Raw genomic sequence first — 19,503 nt, forward strand, 5'->3', positions numbered from 1 at the left:
AGTTCACTCACTTGTGTACTCGTCTCTGTACCCATCTAAAACTTGCACACCATTTGTCATCTGCCACGTGTCAGGCGTGAGGGGCCCAGGGCTGCCGGCCTTGGCACTCACTCCAGAGCGACTTCTGGACAACGATGACCCTCCCGTGTGCAGCACGCCAAGGCCTCCAGACCACGCTGCTGACGACACACACGGGCCGGCCCAGGGCGGTCCCTCCCGGACGCCCGTCTGGGGCACGCTGACGCCTGCGGGCCACGGGACCACGGCCGGCCTGCCCGGCAGGTCGGCGGTGACACAGCTGCCATCCCCCAGCCCTTCCCAACGACCCCGTGAGCCGGGGGCAGCACCTCCCCACGCAGAGGGCCGGGCCCGGGGCCCCGAAAAGCACCCCCTTACCTGGAAGTCTCTTTCCTCTAGTATTTCCTTCCGCCACCTCACGAGGAACGCGGCACAGACGTACAAGTGGAAACGGGAGAAGCCCTCGGGCTCGGCCTGCGAGAGACGGGGTATGTCAGGGGGGAAATGGGGGAGGAGGTAGGAAGGAGAGAAGGCAATGGCATCAATGGGGGGGAGGGGGGGGGAGGAGGGGGAGGCTGTCAGTGTATGAGGCAGGGGGAGGAAGGAAGGTAAGGGGGAGGCCATCGTTGGTGGGGGCGGGGGAGGCGATGCGGTGGGGGGAGGCGTGAAGAGGGCAGGTCCCAGCCGACAGGAGGCTCAGTCTGCTCCTGCGGGATGCTGTAATTTCAATGTTCTCATCTTGTCAAAACAAGGACGATTTTCTCTTTAAGTCCCAGCCGCCTGGTAAATAGGATGTGAGTAGCAGACCAGGTTTTAGGCAAGTTCAAAAGCAGCTGTCCACTTTGCTCTCCTGCACAGGGGACAGCCAACCGTGATGAAAGGCAAACCCGGTGAGCACCGACTCCACACGACCCTCGGGGAGGGTCTCGGTATGTGTGTGTAGGGGGGCGTCTCAGGTAAGGACAGCGGCCCTCAGGAGCCGAGTCCCTTGCGGGCCGGACAGAAGGCAGGCACAGAGCAGGCTCTGCTGGGGAGGGTCCCACACCCAGGGTCTGGCTCCCCTGGGCACTGCGGGGAACAAAGGCGAGGAAGTGCTGGGCGGGGGACACACCACCCTCTCCCTGTGCTCACCCACAGCCCTCCCCATCCCCGGGCAGCCGAGGCCTCCGCCCCCCGCCCCGAACCCCGTGCTCCGGCGGCCGCCCCCACAGTTCCGCCACGTCCGTGTGGTACCTGTACCTACTGCCCAGCTCACTGAGTGAGCGAGCGACCCACAGTGCAGAAGACGCGCCGGAAAACGGCACGGACGAGGGCTGGGCGATTTAAACACGGGGTCCCCCGAGACGGCGAGTGAGCAGAACCCCAAAGACGGGAGACCGTGCAGCCATGTGGGGAGCAATGTAGAGGCCGTGGGGCTCGAGGCGCTTTCCAGGGGGAGTGAGACCGGTGAGGCAAGAGGCGGAGCTGGAGGGGCAGGTCCAGGCCCTCGGGCCCCCCGGTCACTGGCTCGCTCTGCCAGTGACCACGGGTGGCTCTGAGCACAGACCGTGCTCCCAGGGCACCTCTGGCTGCCGCGCCGAGAGCAGACGTGGCACGGGGTAGGATGGGGACAGGCAGACCCGGAGACCGGCCAGGAAACCATGGGCACCATACAATCGAGGGGTGTCAGTGACTCGGGCCAAGGGCAGCCGTGCGGCTTGTGAGCTCAAATTCTAGATACACTTTCAAGCTGAGCCAGCAAGACACGCTGAGGAATATGAGACGTGGGCCTGAGGGAAATGGGCCGAGGATAACGCCAACTTCTCTGGCCTGGATGACCGGACTGGTGGGGGGAGGTGAAGCCGCCATGTCTTAGGCAGTGGTCCCCAGCCTTTGTGACACCAGGGACCAGTGCTCCTATAAGAATCTAATGCCTGATGATCTGAGGTGGAGCTGAGGCGGTGATGCTGGCGCTGGGGAGCGGCTGCGGATACAGATGAAGCTTCACCTGCTCACCTGCCGCTCACCTCCTGCTGTGCGGCCCGGTTCCTAAGGGGCCACGGACCGGTACTGGTCCACAGCCCGAGGGCTGGAGACCCCTGGCTTGAGGTGAGGACGGTGTGCGGGCCAGTCTGCAGGAGGCAGTGTCTCAGTGGGAAGGTGGTGACTCTGTTCTGTGCGCATGCTCAGCTGAAGACACCTGTTAGGCATCCAGGTGCAGACGTCAAGTAGGCAACTGGACAGGTGAGTCCAGAGTACAGGTGGGTGGCCCCTGATCCAGGCCGGAAGTACATGCTGAGGATGAAGGACCTACAGTGAGTGACCAGAGAGCCGGGAGGAGACGCAGGAGCACGAGACGCCGTGGAAGGGTCAAGCTCAGATGCACGTGGGGGTGACCCCTGGAGTCGGCCACACGGAAGTCACTGGCAGGCAGCAGGGCTGGCTGGAGGTTATTACAGAGCATGAGCAGAGCCAGGGACAGGCGTGTATTCCTGCCCCTCACGTCACTAAGCCGGCTACGCCTGCCATTCACACACGGAGCAGCCCCTCTGCCTGCCACTTCCTGCCCTGACGGGGACCCCGCCTGGCACGGCTCACTCCAGACGACGTTCGTTTTGCTCCAGGCCGCTGCTGTAGACGACACCTCACGGGTGAGAACAGTCCCCGTCCGTTCGTAACGAGCAGCGTTCTCGCCAGGACGGCGCAGAATCTCATCGCGTGCGTGTCCCGCATCGGCTGCGACGCTCGGGCGTTTGCCTTTAAGCTGCCGGCGCGTGTCACATCAGCGAAACATCATTCCCACGACGCATGCCGGTTCTCAGAGCCGCAAAGCCCTGCGGCCGAGGGAAGGGCAGCTCACGAGCAGCCGGCGCGCCCGGGGATGGCGCCCCCCACCCCGGGGACCCTGCCGCTCGGCGCCCCCCACCCTGGGGACCCCGCCGCTCGGCGCCCCCACTCCAGGCAGTCGCGGAGCGCATTCTGAGGGAGGCGGGCGGCAGCCTCGGGTGGGTGGGGCCCTGCGGGATTTTCACGGGGGGACAGAGAGACACCGAGAACAGCTCGTAGCAAGTGTGGGCGAGACGTTTATGGGAAAGACGTTAACAGTTCTCCGAAAGGTTAAAAAAAGCCCAGATTAAACAGAGCTATATCAGGTTAATGGACACAAAGATCCGATGTTGAAGAGATGTCAGCTGCCTTCCGTTTCAATTTGTAAATTCAATGTATTTGTCATAAATACGGCAACCGCAACATTTCGTGGAAGACGAAGCTCGTGCCAAAGCCGGCACTGAAGACGAAGCTCGTGCCAAAGCCGACACGCATGGAGGCCGGACACGACAGCGAAGGTTCCATCGACTTTGTGACATCTGTGGGACCAGCGCAGACCACGTGACCCTAGCCCAGGACAGACGCGGGCCTGTGCCGACGCGGTGTCTGTCTGGGCCGGTGTCTGTCTGTCTGGGCCGGTGTCTGTCTGTCTGGGCCGGTGGGGCAGCACAGATGCTATCCACTGAGACAACCGCCGTCCACAGGGACAAAATAAGGCCGGACCCCTTCCTCGTGCCCCACGCAAACCCAAATTCAAGTGGATTAGAAAGTGACGTGTAAAAACAAACCTTGAGCACATACATTTTAAAAACCATTCGACCACGCAGGAATTTTAAATTTACGTACGTCAGAAGACGCTACAATTAGGGCGCATGAACAAGTGACAGGCTAGCAAAAACGCCTGCAGTGCCTGTGTGACTGACGTGGAGATGCGTGTGCACGCGTTAAAATCCCCCGAAGGACCAATTAGAAGACGACGAACTGGGCGATGGATTGAGTGGACCTGAGCGGTCGGCAGGGAGAGAGCCACGCGCACTGGCTGGTGATCAGGGACGTGCAGAGAGAAATATGATTCCGCCCGCGGCGCTCGGACGGGAACGCCGGCTGCAGGGAACGCAGGGTGCGGGACAGGGCACAGCATGCTGCGCGGGCGGGGGACAATCGGTGACACCTCGCGGCTCGCATCCTGTAGACCAGGAACTTCGCTCTGCATCCGAGCATCTCCCACTCGGGGCTGCAGGAGACGCGGACGAGGCTGAGCACCGCCCGCAATTTCAAAGAACTCAGAGACAACTGAAGCGTCTTCCGATGGGAAAACGGACAGATTCGGGTGTATTCACACGATAAAACTACAATGTGTGAAAACAAATAAAATCCAGCTCTGTCCATCAACGTGAGTGAACGTTAAAAAGGTAAAGTTGAATTTTAAAAAGCACGTTGCAAATAAAAGACCTACGGAGGATGCTGTTTATAAAAGTTTCAGAACGTTCATTATATTACGTGTTGTTTACAGATACTTATATGCGTGACAAAAACATGAAAGCACATTCAGAAATGATAAAAAATGATTTCCAGGCTGTGGTCACCTCTGGAGAGGAATAGTATACGTAAAATTTAATTTCTAAAGAAGAAATAAAAGATCCGAAGCAAAAAAAAAGAAAAAAACTTGGATTTGACAAGACCGGGTTGTAAGCACACAGGCATCCATTAAATTGTTATCTCTGCTTTTCTGTATATTAATTATAAAAATTTTTACATTTTTCATATTTAAAAGAAAAGGCCCAGGAATTAACTTGAAATGGTCTTTTCTAGAGTCACCAGACTTGTCTATTTGGAGGGCCCACTGTCGCCTCGTGGGCATTCAGACTTTGGCCGCGGGCACGTCCATCCTGGGATTCTGACCTCCTGACCTTGGGCTACCGGGCCCGGTGTCTCCTCCCAGGTCCACGGCCGGGCCTGAGGCAGCCGCTCCCCCCCTCAGCCTCCCCTTTGACCTTCCTCCCTTCACAGGCCAAGCTCACACGTTCCCTCTCTTGGCCTTGCTGTCTGAGAAGCTCCGAGGACAGCACAGCACGGAAGGCAGAAAGTGCCCTGGCTCTCGCCTGTCCTTCAACGACTGGCTGGGCAGGAGGAGAGTCCAGACACCTGCTCACGTTACGAGTTCCGCCGTGGAGCTAGGTCTGCTCCTAACACCAAAACATCCGAGCTCAGAACGACTGCGGGTGAACTACGTGCGAACTGCTCACATACGACAGACGCTTCTTTAAATGTCGGAAATGAGGCAAAGGGACGATTTCCCTTCTCCTTTCTGTAAAAGGGAAATGGTAAAAAGCAATGGTTTCCGCCTTGAACTGTGTCGCTAAGCTTTCCTTGTCATTTCTGGCCTTCTGGAGCCACGGCCTCTCCTGCGGGGACGTGTTTCTGTAGGTGTATTTTTGAGGCCACTCAAATGACAAAATGACAAGAATCGTTCCCCATTCTGTGCTCAGACTTGAGAGCGCCGACTTCAGCTGTGCAAGCAAATTCTCCGCTACGGCTCCCTTTGAAATATTCGTCACCAGGCCCCCGCACGGCACAGTCACCCACCGGGAATGCAGAGCACGGGCGTCTTAACGCTCACGCCGACGCCCCCACGTTCGGGGCACGGGCCAGCGAGGGAAGCGTGAGTCACAGTTCACTGCGCAGCCAGCTCCTGAAGCACAGACGACCCTGTGGCTCACCCAGCGGCCCCGGAGGGACTGAGCCATTATCTCCACGCCAATCTCTACTATCGTTAGCCAGACGCTTATTGGCGTGTGTCTGTCCGCGTCTCGGAACATTCCCAATGGCCAAATGACAAAGGTCACAGTCAGTCAAATTCAGCCTGAAGAGTCACGGACTGGATGCTCGTCCCTACAGCCTGGGGGGAGGGGAGAAGGGGCCGATCTGGAAAAGGCAGGTGACCCAGAACCAGCTCCCCGCTCTGGGATTTGGGGTGGCACTCTAGCGTAGCAATAATTCTTAACTGAAATGAACATTTTTTAAGCTATGTAGTACAAGAGAAAAACATAAAATAATAAAAGAGACTGGAACATTTTAAAGTTCCTACTAAATATTTATTCTTTGATGTATTAGGGTTCTCCGGAGAAGGAGAATGAACAGGATGTGTGTGTGTGAGTGTGAGAGTGGTGTGTGTGGTGTGTATGAGTGTGTGTGTGTGTGAGCTGAGTTTGTCAAGTCTACGCACTGCTCACCTGACCACCTGGTGTCCCCGTCCGGCCCACGAGCCCACTCTACAGTCAGCTCTGCTACCCGCCCGGCCCGATCACTCCGCCGCTCTCTAAATTTTGTCAAGGACGTTCCTGGCGAATCAAAAAGCAAAGGATCCCACTGCAGGTCTGATTATTTCTGCTCTGAAGCAAGAAATGACATCACACCACTTAATAACTCACAGCCTCAACCCTCTGTGGCCGAAGCTCAGCCAAAAGAGCCCGAGAGAGAGAGAGGAGAGTCGCTGCCCTCGGCAAGCAGGCCCGCTTCCCGCCCGCGGCCCCGCGATGGCTCGGGGCACCGTCGGAGCTGGGCGGGCCTGCAAGTGTGGACGCGGGTGGCACGCGCTGCAGGACACAGGCCGGCCTCCTGACAGTGCTGAGTGTGACGGGGAGCCCGTCACCCCCATTCCCAGCCTCCCCACCGACTCCCTGAGGCTCCTTCCAGCTCGCAGGACTCCACCCTGCCAGCCCCTCCTCCGGGGCCGCTCGTGGCTGAGACTCGGCTGCTGCGGCCCCTCCGGGACGCTCGCCCCGCGCTCTGGGCCGCGCCCCACATCAGCACACGCGTGTGAGGCACACTCCCTGGCTCACTCGCTGGCCCCACAAGGACGTCCGTGGCTCCTGCACCCCCCGTTTACTGCACATCCAGGCCTCTCTGTTCTTGACAAGCTCCTGAGACAAGTGTCACAAACACTAAGGTCTGGGGACCACTGGGTGGTGAGCTGAGGAGGTGAGGACCCACCACCCTTGGCCCATGTGACCCCCCCTCCATCTAGCATGGTATTTGGGAAGTGACCAAAGCAGTGAATGAGTCAGTGCCGTGCCCCAGTCCCCATGTCACCGGTAGCTGCCGCTGAGCTGTTCTGACCCCTGCTTGTCACTGGTGAGTGAACAGACCACCGACCTTGAGCTGGTATTAAACTCACGTGCTTGTAAACCGGGCCGTGAGTAAGCCTCCACGCTTCACACTAATTCGAGCAAAAAGAATCCACATTCCCCTAATAGCCATGCTCCAGGGAACCCCCAGATCCAGCAGAAAGTAGGACAGTGGAAAGAATTTCTCACGGGCTAAAACCAAAGAAATTACCAGGCCCTGCCACACACAGAGACAGAACGGAGCTCTAAACAACCCAGCTGTCCCGCGTCACGTCCAGCGGTCCGGCCTCTGTGACTGCGACTGTGACATCCTTTCGGGCCCCGTCCCTCTCAACTCCATCCCGGCCAAGCCTTCAGAGAAGCTGTGTGTGCATGTGCAGTGTGTGTGTGTGCACACATGTGCAATGTGGGTGGATGTGCAGTGTGCGTGCATGTGTGCAGTGTGCACGTGTGTGCAATGCGTGTTTATGAGCATGTACACGTGTATGTATGTGCAATGCATCTATGCGCAATGTGTATGTGTGTGTGTCCGTGTGCGCATGCACGTGTATGACTTTTTAAAACATTTAAAAATAAGACCTTGCAAAGTGCCCAGCGTAGAGAGGACAGAACTGAGGACCCAGTGCCCGGAGGTGGCTGTCCCGCCTCGGCCACTCACCGCGAGCTGCCGGGCGCCCTGGAGCGACGCCAGACGCCCACTTCACCCGCACGCTGCTTCCTTTAGAGCTAAGGACCACCTCGGACACCGCGTCGCGAGACCATTGTCAAATCGGAGGCCGTAAGGAGACCGTGTGACAACGCAGTGCGTCTGGGGGGTTCGGGCGCGGGTCCCTGAGAACGGGCACCGTGGTCTCGCGAGCGTCTCAGGCTGCGAACAGGCAGGACCACGTGCTGCAGGCCACGCACCTTCCCTCAGCGGGTCGCCAGACCCTGCTGTGCGGGGAGCAGGGGTGCCTTGTCTGTGCAGACCAGAGACACAGAGGGGACGGATGGCGGCTCCCCACATGACACGTGCCGCCTACCCGTCCCCCGCGACTTGCACGCTCCGTCAAACCCAGCATTGGTCTTCGTGTCCCTACAGAGGCCCACGTCCCCTACAACTTAAACCACAGCGTGTACCTTTCTACTGCAGCCCCACCAAGAACTGAAGGCGGGACCGCCCTGCACCCCACCCACGCGGCCCCTCGAATGGGGTGCGCGCAGCCCTCGCCCTTCAAACTCCCTCCGTTCCCCTCCCCCACCTCCTCCCGCTGCTGTTGAGGAAAGCTGGTGGCTGGCGCTGTGGATGTCACATCCTGTCTTCAGCCACCTCCCTGCCCATGGCCAGCTGCACACTGTCCCCTCTCCCGGCCCCCCGTGTAAGCTCCGACTTCGATCCAGAGGCTCCGTTGGAGTTAGATGTGACGGGGATTTTTGCTGTACAATGCGCCCTCCGCGGGTCACGTCAGGAGGCACATGGCGCCTGCGGTCTCTTCCTGCGATCCAGGGACTGGTCAGCGAGCGCGGGGGCTGCCAGGCGGAGCCGTCCGTGACAACGTCCCCCGCGAGCTGCCCCATGGTGGCCAGACTCCCGGCGACAGCACCATCCCCACGCCTCTGCACTAACACTGCACGTCTTCCGATGGCCACAGAAGCGTGGCGACTGCGCCGTCCCCTCCACCCGCCAGCTGGCCCCCTGCGAAGGCGGCCGGCGACGGTTTGCTTCAGAAATCACGACGAACCCACGGACTTCCACGTCCTGACGCGTTTCAGTCCACTGCCGCCGTCACTCCTCAGAGGCCCGACGCTGCCGTTTCTGGCCGGTGGGAGCCCCGTTAAACTGGGCTTCAGCGGAGTGACCCCGGCTTCTCTATGGCTCACTCGGAACACCTGCTGCCCCGGACCCGGAAGCAGGCTCCTTCCACGGCACGCGGTGGGGAGACTCCGTGGGGTGCTGAGCACCGCCCCGTAATTTCAGCGGAGAGAGCTACAGGATATGATGTCATTTCTTTTAAAGAGACAAATACATCACAGGTTCACGCTGAGTCTTAATTCATATTTAAAATTATAGGGTTTTTACTGCTTTGATTTTATGCTTGACTCGCTCTTCTTTTATGTTAAGAATCTTAGTTTCTATAGTTTCATAAATACTTATTTGCTCTACCCTAATACATGTATTTATAGGTAATACAAGTATTTCGCTGTGTGTACATAAATAAGAGATCCAAGACGGCACTAATAATATTACTAACAATCTGATAACTGAGCAGAGTTTTAAAACATTTGCGCGGATTTTTTTTTGTGCCTGAGGTATACCCTACTGCGGCTGTACATTCAAATTGCTTCAAAGTCTATTTGGAGTAATTTTTCTCCGTGGGATTAAGGCACCAACTCGATATGTGGTTCTGCACACTTCCTAAATGTTAATTCTGTTCTTGCTTCTAAGGACAGCTTTCTTATTTAGGTTCGCTTTGGTGTTGTGATTATGTAACGCGCCACGGGAGTCCAAGGTGAACAGCGGGTCCCCGCACCCCCGCGCCCCCATCCCCCGCCCCCACAAAGACCGGCCTTCACGCGGGGCTCTGACGTATCGTGTCGCTGACCTTTTGCTTTGTCTGTAACGAAAGCGAACACGAGTCCCCGCAGGAGGTGCACGGGCACACGCATGCACACGTGCACACACTCACGCTCCCCCAGGTAAGCGATGGGACACACACCGCCTGCACCTTGCTTCTCCCCGCGTGGCACGGCCAAAAGCCACGACACGCAGACGCGCACGTCCCTCCCGGCCGCGTGGCGTGCCAGCCTGGGGGTGTGTCACAGCCGCCCCCTGCAGATGGACGTCATGGTGCTGTCGCCCAGTGCCGCCGTGACCAGGCCTGTGGACACAGCATCTTGTAGCTTCTCCAACGTGCCTTCTGGATGGTTCCGGGGCCAACAGGTAAAAGCCGGCATCACCTGCCAGGCTCGCTCCTACTGGGCCCCGTGGCCCCCGGAGAGCGGTCGGCCCCCTTTGCCGTCGGCTCACGGGACAGCCGCCACAGGCTGACGGGCCGCCTCTGGGGGGTGTAACGGTGTCCCCTGTGTGAACCTCACGGCACACTGCTAGGGCGCAGGACAAGGGACTGCGATGGGGGTTTGAACTCCGTGAGGTCCCAGTGGATCCCCGTTCGGCTATAAGAAATGACACAGAGGCCCCTGCGCCCTCTACGCGGGTCAGGCCCACGCTTGTCATTGCAGGAGGAGCAACGATCAGCTCCCGGGGGCCCGGTGTGCCTCACGTGACCTGCAGAAAAGCGTCCGGCCGTGGGGCTCGGCCGGTGCGTCATGGTCGGGTCACATGGGCGCGGCGGGCGCCGGTGAGTGGAGAGGTCGTGACCGGGGCATACAATTTACACAGTACTGGTCAAACAACGTCTTCGTGTGGTTTGCGCTGCACGCCCATTGGTGCACGTGGATGTGGGTGTGGATGCACGTGTGTGTGTGCGTGTGCATTCCCTGTGACTTCTAAACGAAGCCCAGCTACTCTCCCGCCTCTGGATTCACGGTAAAAAAAAAAAGTTCAACCATAAACATTATACTGTTCAGCTCTCCGGGCATTATTTTGTCTGCCTGGTAACTCGTACACTGATAAAGAATTAAAGCTCCCCATTCCACTGGGGTCTCTCCATCAGACTGCGGCTTTGTGCTCTATCTCCGGGACTTAGAACATATATATTTAATGTTGTTTTGCTACAATAAGATCAGTCTTTAATTAATGCAATTTTCCTTAAGTCTTTTTTAACCTAAATATCAGCACCCCATTTTGCTTCTGCTCCGGTCTGACTGAGACAGCTGTGCCCAGCGTTTTATTTCTAATCCTTCTGTGTCCCTAAAAGGAATAAACGCTAAGCTATGGACACTCCAGCAAAACCTGACAAAGACACTTTAAGACAACGTGAATGAAACATTCGTCTCATCCGTGGGCATTTAAAACAGTATTTTGGTACTCTATTTTACTTTTTTGGGAAAACTTAATTCGTGGCCGCTTTATTTTCAAGTATTTTTAAGTTGTTTAGCTAAACGCAGCATAAACGAAAAGTTTATATGTACATGAGAAAGTAAAAACGTCAGCAGAACGAGACCTCTCAGGCTTGCCGCCCGCTGTGTGAGGAAACCGGCCTCCCCTGGGAAACCTTCCCCAAGCCGGCCTTTCCCTGGAGACCGCGGCCCCCCACGGGGACCGCCCCGGACTGTGCGTCACTTCCCCGACTTCCCGCCGGCCCACACCACGCTGGGCACCCTGCCCCGGGCGAAGCCGCGGGGGAAGCTTCAGGGATGAGGGCTCCGTGCCCACCCAGCCGGGGCCGCTCGAGGCCGGGCTCCGAGGACCTGAACTCTGTCACTCTTTCAGACCTCACGGACGTGGCTTTCCACGGCCCCAGGCGGCTCTGAGCACGCACGGCCCAGGAGCGCGGTGCCGGCCGCGCATCCTTCTCGGTGCCCGGGAAAAGCCAAGTTCTATCTTGAAAGGGCTCTGACATTCCCGCCACGGGGGATGACGGTTCTCACGGCTCTACATCCTCCCTCCTCCCTGAAATGTGACACTTCATCTTTCACGCTCAGGCAGAGGGTCCCCAAACCCTCCCTGGTACACGCGTGCACACAGCTCAGCTGAGGGGCCTGGCGGGGCGGGAGGGTGTTCTAACCAGCCAATCCAAGGACAGAGCCCACTGCGGTGACTGCTTTATGCAGAGACCCTCCCCGAGCCTCACTGCCCGGGGGGGTGGGAGGGACTCTCCTTCTGTCCCCAGGACTTGGCAAGGCCTTAAAAACTAAAGCTCAAGTTCAACACATTTGAAAACTGACTTCGGGGTTCCACGTGCTGTGAGTTCCTGTTCTGACGCCTTTTTCCCTGTTTCTTTTTAAGGTTTGGGGGAATTCTGAGTAATCGAGAAAGCGCATTTTTTTTTTAACGTTATTAATTTTTCTTACATATAGTTTCCCTAAGGTGAAATACACAGCACGCTGTCTGATGCATTGTCACAAACGGACGTCCCAGCGGAGCCACCCTCCCCAGCGGAGTCATTGTCCCTGCCTGGGAACTCTGCTCAGCCGGGGGGGCCTGTGCCCGTTCACGGCTGCCACGGCGTGTGAGGCCACCCGCATGGTGGCCCAGCGGCACCCACCGTGTGGATGTGTTCGCCCTCCTGCTGACAGACGGACGTGGCTCCTGTTGGGGACGACGCGGGTAAGGGTGCCGCCATCACCCCACACAGGATCTCTGTGGGCACGAACGGTCATGTCTCTTGCACAAATGCCTAGGAACGCAGCTGCTGGGCCGGCGGGACACGCGCGCTTCGTTTTATTAGAAACAGCCAGTTTCCCCAAGTGCCAGCACCGCCTGACGCCCTGCTACTCACGCCTGGGGCCTCGCGGGCTCGCCGACACTCAATGCCGTGGAGTCGTCCACGTCGGCCACTCGTGGGCGTGTGGCTTACCCTGCATTTCCAGAGGATGACGATGCTGAGTGCATTCCCAAGCATTTATTGGTTACAACATCTTCCGTTCGACGTGTGACTCACTGAGCTAGGGGAACGTGGATGCATCCTGGCTGCGATCCTGTCAGATACATGCGCGCTCGACTCTCCTGGACTCCGCTCGTCCCGTTAGTCTATCTACCCTGACGCCAGCACCACAGTCTCGGTTACTGTAGCTTTGCAGGACATCTCGAGGTCGAGAGGTTAAGTTCTCCAACTTAGTTCTTTGACAACATTTTGTAAATTTTGCTACCTTAGGTCCTTTGCGTTTCCATAAAGACTTGTCAAGCTTTCCATGAAAGCTTGATAGGAGTTTGGGATTGCACTGACTCTGAAGATCGATTCGAGGAGAATATTTCAAAATTAAGTCTTTCGATTCATAAACATGGTGTATCTCACCGCACATTTCTTCAACTGCTCTCGGCAAGGTTTTGCAGTCTTTGGTGTAAAAATCTTAGGTATGTGTAGTTAAATTTATCCTAAGTACTTTTATGAATTTCATGTATTATAAATGGTACTAGTCTCTAAACTTCGTCTTCTAGTTGGTCATTGCTAACGTAGAGAAGTATAACTGATCTTTGCACATTAACCTTGCATCCAGCATCTTTATCAGTCCAATTTTTTTGACAGACTCTACGGTTTTCTGCACGTGCAATCGAAAAGGGCGGCTGATCCTTCCCTTCCCCACCATCACGCTCTTCATCCCATTCTCGCCCCGACGGCCCTGGCCACGCCTGCAAGTCCAAAGGCTGACCAGGGCGTGGGAGCAAACATGCTCGGCCTCGACGGGGGGTCCGCACGTGACACCGTCGCCATCCGACGTGACGTGAGCCACAGGGTTCTGAAGACGCCCTTTCTTACTGAGGACACGTCCCTGTTTCGGGGTTACTGAGAGTTCTCATCAGGAGTCGGGGCTGGGGGCTTGGTCTGCATCTTTGACATGATCACGTGTTTCTCACCTTTCCTGCGTCGATTACGTTGTCGATATTAAACCAACCGTGCATGCCTGGCATAGACGCCACTCAGTCACCACACTGTCATTTTTATCTATGACTTCATCCAAGGACGCCGCATCTTTACTAACGAGGTTTGTAACTGACATCAGTTATAACAATAATGTCAGTATCGTTCACACCACTTTATCATTTCTTTCTGATAATGTCCTTGTCTCATTCTGGCAGGTCAGTTACACTGACTCAGAGCTAAGACACGTCCTGGAGGCCGTGGAAGCGCCTGTGTGAGGCTGGTTCGCTTCCTCCTTGAACGTGAGGACTCATCAGTCACGTGGGCGTCCCAGCCATCTCGAGAAAAACTCTTGGCCACAGGTGCCATTTTTCAATAGGTACGGTGCTTTTCAGGCTTCTTACTTCTTCTTGCGCAAAGTTTGATCGTTTGTATCGTTCAAAGAATTTGTCCATTTCATCTCGGTTGTTTGCCCATTTTCTATGTTATTGATCATTTTCTCTCTCATTGATTTTTGCCCTTTTCATTATCCCCTTTTCTGCTTACTTAGGGATTAATGTCCCCTTCTTCTCCTAGCTTCTGAAGGCGGGAAGTAAAGTTACTGAGTTTAACGTCCTCCGTTTCTGACGTGCGCCTTTACAGGGCTGTGGCACCTCTCCGGGGGCCGTTTTCGCTGCGTCCCACAAACTCGGGCATGTCGCTTTTCATCATTCACGCCGTTCAAAGCATCATCTGATTTCCCATCGACCTCTTTGACTCGAAGTTTCTTTACAAGTGTGTTGCTTAATTTTTGAAAATGTGGAGAGTTTCAGACATCGTTCTTATTGATTTCTAACTTAATTCTATTACGGTGAGATAAAAACCCTCTTATGATTTCCATCATTTTAAATGTTCGGACTTATTTGACAGCCCAGGACATAAACTCACCCTATTACCGGTCACTGTGTACACGGAGAGAACCATGCTGGGCGCTCCAGCTGCTGGCCGTCAGTGGGACCGGGCAAGATGCCGCCCCCGTTACCAGTCACCGCGTGCCCGGAGAGAACCTTGCCAGTCACTCTGGCTGCCGGCCGTCAGGGACCGGGCGGGCTGCTTCGCGGTGTTTTTACATCTCCTGTATCTTCACTGGGTTTTGGTCTATTCGTTTGATCAATTACTGGGACAGACACGTTAAAACGCGCAGTTACAATCGTGCTAGGTGTCCCGGTGACATAAACAGCCTTGAACACTTTGTGTTAACTGCTCAGTGTGTGGCTCCCAGATCATGCGTTTGTTTCTCGTCGGTTCTTGTCGGGCGGAATGCTGAACGTGGCTGTGGGTGAAACGCTGACGGGAGAGCACCCTCCCCCAGCCCCGCCCGAGAGCCCGGCCGACACGGAGGTGCTTCCGGCTGTCGCCCGGGCTGGCGAGTGGGCTTGTCCCTCTGGTTCGCCGTGTGTCCCAGGACGCACCCTTCCAGCCCTGGCCTCACGCAGTGCCTCGGCCCCGCAGCCCCAGCTCTCAGCTCATGTGCGTTCACATCCGAGCTTGGCGCCCCCTACCCCCCAACTACGTCTACTTGGGCCTGGTAACACCTCTGCTTTCCTGCACTTACCATTGTTTTTGGCAGTTAGTTCATCGGCATTTCTGGGCTTGCTGAGGATTTTGTGACATGCTCCCTAAAGCTCGGGCGTGCCACGAAGCTGCCCCCAACCCCAGGAAGTGACGTGGGGACATGAGTGCCCCCCGGGGTTAGCACCGGGGCCCCTGACTGTGCCTTGCTCAGTCCCATCTCCCCAGGCCGTGAGCTCAAGGACGGCAAGGACTGCGTCCTCCTGGCCTGTGCTCCCCGCGCTGGCCAGGGCCTGGCGGGCAGAGGCGCAGAGGCCACTAAGGGTCCCCGACAGGCAGCCTGAGGCTTCGGGCTTCATCTGATGGGCCGTGGAGGTGCCAGCCGGGGCGACTGTGCAGGACCGCCCGGCAGCACCGAGCTCCGTGCCCGGGGGACCGGGAGGGCAGGACGCTGAGGCGGCGCCGTTCACGGGGCCCTGCGTCTCGCCGGCGCCCTCAGAGCCCCCGCTGGCACGCATAAAGAAGGGTGCTAGACGACTGGGTGCACCCGTTTTTCCAAACCCACACGAAGCGGGGAGGCGTTCGCCCAAGGAACGAGGCCACCTCTCTCCAGGGCGCAGGTCTCCAAGCCGCCCGGGAGGGCGAAGCCTCTGGTTAGCAACACGCCTGCTTCCGGCGCCTCCTGGGTCACCACGGTGACACTTCCAGCCAGAAATCACTGCTGCCGTCCAGCCCGTTCTCCTAAATTCTCCTAACAGACGTGGCGACAGGCGTCACAGGAAAATGAACGCGACCACAAGGGCCGACCTGGGCCATGTCACCCAGCTGCTACGTGGGCTCCACGGAAGCCACGACCGGGCCTGGATCACTGGTCTGGAGGGACGAGGGGCTGAGGTGTCAGCGTCACGGCGACTACCTGTCGCCTGGGCCTTTCTGGTGCTTGGGGCTGGGCCTTCCGGCTTCTTGCTGGGGTGCTGCCGGTTTCCAGGCGGGGCCGCCTGCGGTGAGGTGTGGAGACCCCTACGTTACAGTGTGGATGACGGCGCCAGCAGCACAGAGCAGATCCGGTGCTTCCACACCCCGAACGAAGCCCGCCCACCACGGCCTGGCACAGCACTGTGCGGCTGTGGCTTCCGCGGGCGCGCGGTCCCCGCCCCCCAGCTTTCCGTGTCATGGGTGTCTCTTCGCCAGGTCTACGCTTCGGCCTCAATAGTTAGGAGAGTCTCTCAGTATTGTTTCTCCTGGTTTAATTTGTTATCCATCATTTTTATGGCGGCATTAAATTTTAAGAGAGAACTGAGAGAAATAGAAAATCTACGGCATGTTCCAGTCCCAAAAGAAAGCCGCTAATAAATTGAGAACTTTCCATTTCAAATCTCACTCAGGACCAAAAAGCTTTCTTTCTGGCCAGGAGCCATCTGTCCTCCATGCTGGAGTGTGGGGCCGGTCTGCACCCGGGACGATGGACCCCGCTGGCCCCCGGCCTGCAGGGCAGAGCTCGGCCTGCCGGAGCAGACCGCGAGGAGCAGCGCCCAGAGGCACAGTGCGGGGCCGGAGGACAGGGCCACACTATCCCGCACCCAAACAAGGCCTGGCCGGGGGCCCTGGGTACGCCCTACTGGGAACCGGGTAACTCAGATCGGGGTGCCCAGTGCCCACGTAGCCCTTAGTGAATGCCAGCATGCCAGGCCCTGCACAGGGCGCCAGGGCCCAGGGCCGAGGCAGGTGGCAGGAGCGTCCACAGGTCCAGCACTGTGGGTGCAGAGAAACGGGCCCACATCCGAGACCGTGATCCGACAGCCCCGGCAGGCCACTTTCACCGAACGTGGGACCAGGCACCGCACTGCTCAAAGCCAGCGCTGCCGTGAAGGTTCGGCGGGCTTTTCAGCACCACACGGCGGCCCGGCAGTGCAGAGCCAGCGAGGGGGACAGTGGCCCGGGCTTCGTCCGGCGGCTCCCTCCCCTACGCCCGGCGACAGCCTACCTTCAAACGTCCTAATGCCCAGCCAAGCTCAGCGGCCGCCGCCATACCTCTGCCTCGGGGGGCCCACCACGCACACACCTGGCCGAGCATGCACACCTGGCTGAGCAGAAACACGGCTCTCGGGCCCCAGGACGTGCTCGCCCACCTTGACGGGTGATCTTTTAAACAGTAAGACTCCCAAAGCCCAATGGGACGCAGGGCTGCTCCCAACAGGAAGCCCGGTGCGCAGTCTGCACCACCAGGAGGGGAGCCGCGGACACGCCTCCCCGTCCCGTGACCCAGCACGACACCCGGCGGGAACGCCCCCCTCCGAGAGTGAGAGCCGGTGTCTGCACCACGATGGCTCCCTGGACCCGGAAATGCAAATGACAAACGACAGGTCCTCCGCGGCTCGGTTTCCATTCTCAGGATGTCCGGTAACCGTGGCCCGGGCAGGAGCGAGGGTTTCCTGGGGGACAGGGCACATCTCGGGTGAGCAGTGGGCAGAGCGGAGCTCAGAAGGCAAGAAAGGAACTGGCAGGGTGCAGTCTCAGCTCCACCCCGAGCTGGGCCGTCGAAGCGGCTGACGGGCGAGACCTGGGCGCTGGCACCTCGGGGCGCTGGGGGCAGAGGGCCCGTGCTGCCGCCGAAGGCGACTGAGGACCAGCAGGGACCGGCCGAGGGCCACGCAGAAGCAGCGCGTGGACTCGCGGGGTCCAGGGGAGTCTGAGGGCCAGCGTTCTGCGTGCTGACCCGTGCCCCCGGCTTCCTGACCCCGAACGTCCCCTCGCTGAGCCTCAGACCACCAGCTGGAAACGGGCAGGGCCTGCTCCCAGCGCGGTGATGGGTCACACGAGCTGCCGTGTGCCGGGGGTTAGGCCAGTCCCCAGCGCGCACGGGTTCTTCAGACGTGGTTTTAAGTATTATGCCTTCTTCCCTTTTCTGCAGTATTCAGGAGACTGATTTCTAAAATGAGTGTTAAGGAACCATTAAAAAAACCCTAAGTATGAAGTTCGCAGCTAACAAACACGACCTTAAGAAACACTTACACTCGAATTCCCAGAAATGGAACTGAGGTGCCGTCCTCAGTGTATAATTCAAAATAATAGGGAGTCACAGGAAAGAGCGGGGTGAACAGCGCTGAAGCAGTCAGGGTGACTCTGGCCCCTCCAAACGGTGGACTCTGGCGAGGGGGACAGTGGCCACCAGGAGCGTGGGCCTGGTGGACTCAAATGCACTTGTGCCAAGCCAAGACTGACCCAACAGCTGCCCGCAGAGCCTGCGGGCACAACCTGCCACAGGGCTGACACCCATGGAGCGGGGCCCCGGAGAGGGAGGCGGGCCGAACCCACCCGCGGGCGAGAGCCCAGACGCAGCGCTCGGCCTGGGCCCCAGGGGGCGCCCTCCCTCCCGCACCGACAGCAGGTTCACCTTCTGAATCAAATCCCAACAAAAATACCGTCCACCTGTAGATTCTTTGCTGAAACTCCCTCAATGAGGCCCAAATGCCCAGAATTCCACTTGGTAATTTAGTCGAATTAGCTCCTTTAAAAATTTGGTTTTGCAACTTTTGTTGTATTATTAGATTTTGCAATAGGAGTCACTTTAACAATGTACAATATAATTAGCCACTTAATATCATTAAGAAAATTTATGAGCCTTTATGAGTTGAAAAAAAGCCCAAAATGGTATTTATTAGCTACCCAGGACTAAAAATAGGGCCCTCTCGCCTCAGTGAACCGCGTTTAAAAAAACGTACTCACAAATAATATGTCTAATTATGTATTAAACTAATTCTTGCCTTCACCTTTTGAATTTCTAAACTCCTTACCTCATGTATCATTTTAATTATTTTTCCAGTTCATTCCCAGGGAAACTGGCTGATGGAGAATTAATTAATGGGTCCAATAAAGAGGCTGCCAGCATTGTTCCCACCGTAATCTGAGCCCTGGCCTCATTTGCATGTCTCCTTTTATTCTAAACAATAGCACTGCTGAGGTTTTGGCATGAAATTGTTAGCTCATTAAAGACGACACAATCGTATCCATTTCCACAGATATTCATCAATTACCACGTTTTACTGCACCACGATCCATGAACAGAGCAGAACAGCCGCTGGGGCTTCCGGTCCCAGGCCGCAAGGGCCATCTCGGGCACTGAAACCGGGGCTGCAGATCCCGCTCGACGCAACGATTTGGGATGACTCATCAAAAGACCCCGGGGAAAGCGGGCACTCTGAGGCCCGGAGGGCAGCTGCCGGGCGCGGCGAAGTCAAGGCCCCCGCCAAAGAGGCCCTGCGTCTGCCGACGGCTTAGACTTCAGACAGACACACACGCCCACCCTGAGTCAGCTGGCTGGCTGTGAAAACGACAGGCAGAATGCCAGAGCCTGTGTCCTGGACAGAGAAGCCCCCCCCCACCCCCTGGCTGTCCCTGCCTGACACATGTTACTGACCCTTTCTGTCCCGCTCCAAGGCAGGGGGCAGTTCTCATCTGTCTTCCGACGTCCAGCCCGAAGCACCAACCAGGTCTCGTCCAAACAGCCAAACAGGTGCTCAAAGCACCATGCGAAACGGCTG

General features: G+C 57.4%; 1 protein-coding gene across 1 annotated transcript in view; it reads right to left on the minus strand.

Annotated features, from left to right (window-relative positions):
- Nucleotides 1-19,503, minus strand: part of TBC1D22A (TBC1 domain family member 22A) — a 229,452-nt gene that overhangs the window by 30,459 nt on the left and 179,490 nt on the right. The window contains exon 14 of the mRNA XM_039863147.1: nucleotides 397-492. Within this exon, the coding sequence (XP_039719081.1) occupies nucleotides 397-492 (96 nt within the window). The remainder of the gene's footprint in view (nucleotides 1-396; nucleotides 493-19,503) is intronic.

This window comes from Pteropus medius, unplaced genomic scaffold, assembly GCF_902729225.1.
Source record: "Pteropus medius unplaced genomic scaffold, Ma_sr-lr_union100, whole genome shotgun sequence".
In the NCBI taxonomy this organism is placed as follows: domain Eukaryota; kingdom Metazoa; phylum Chordata; class Mammalia; order Chiroptera; family Pteropodidae; genus Pteropus; species Pteropus medius.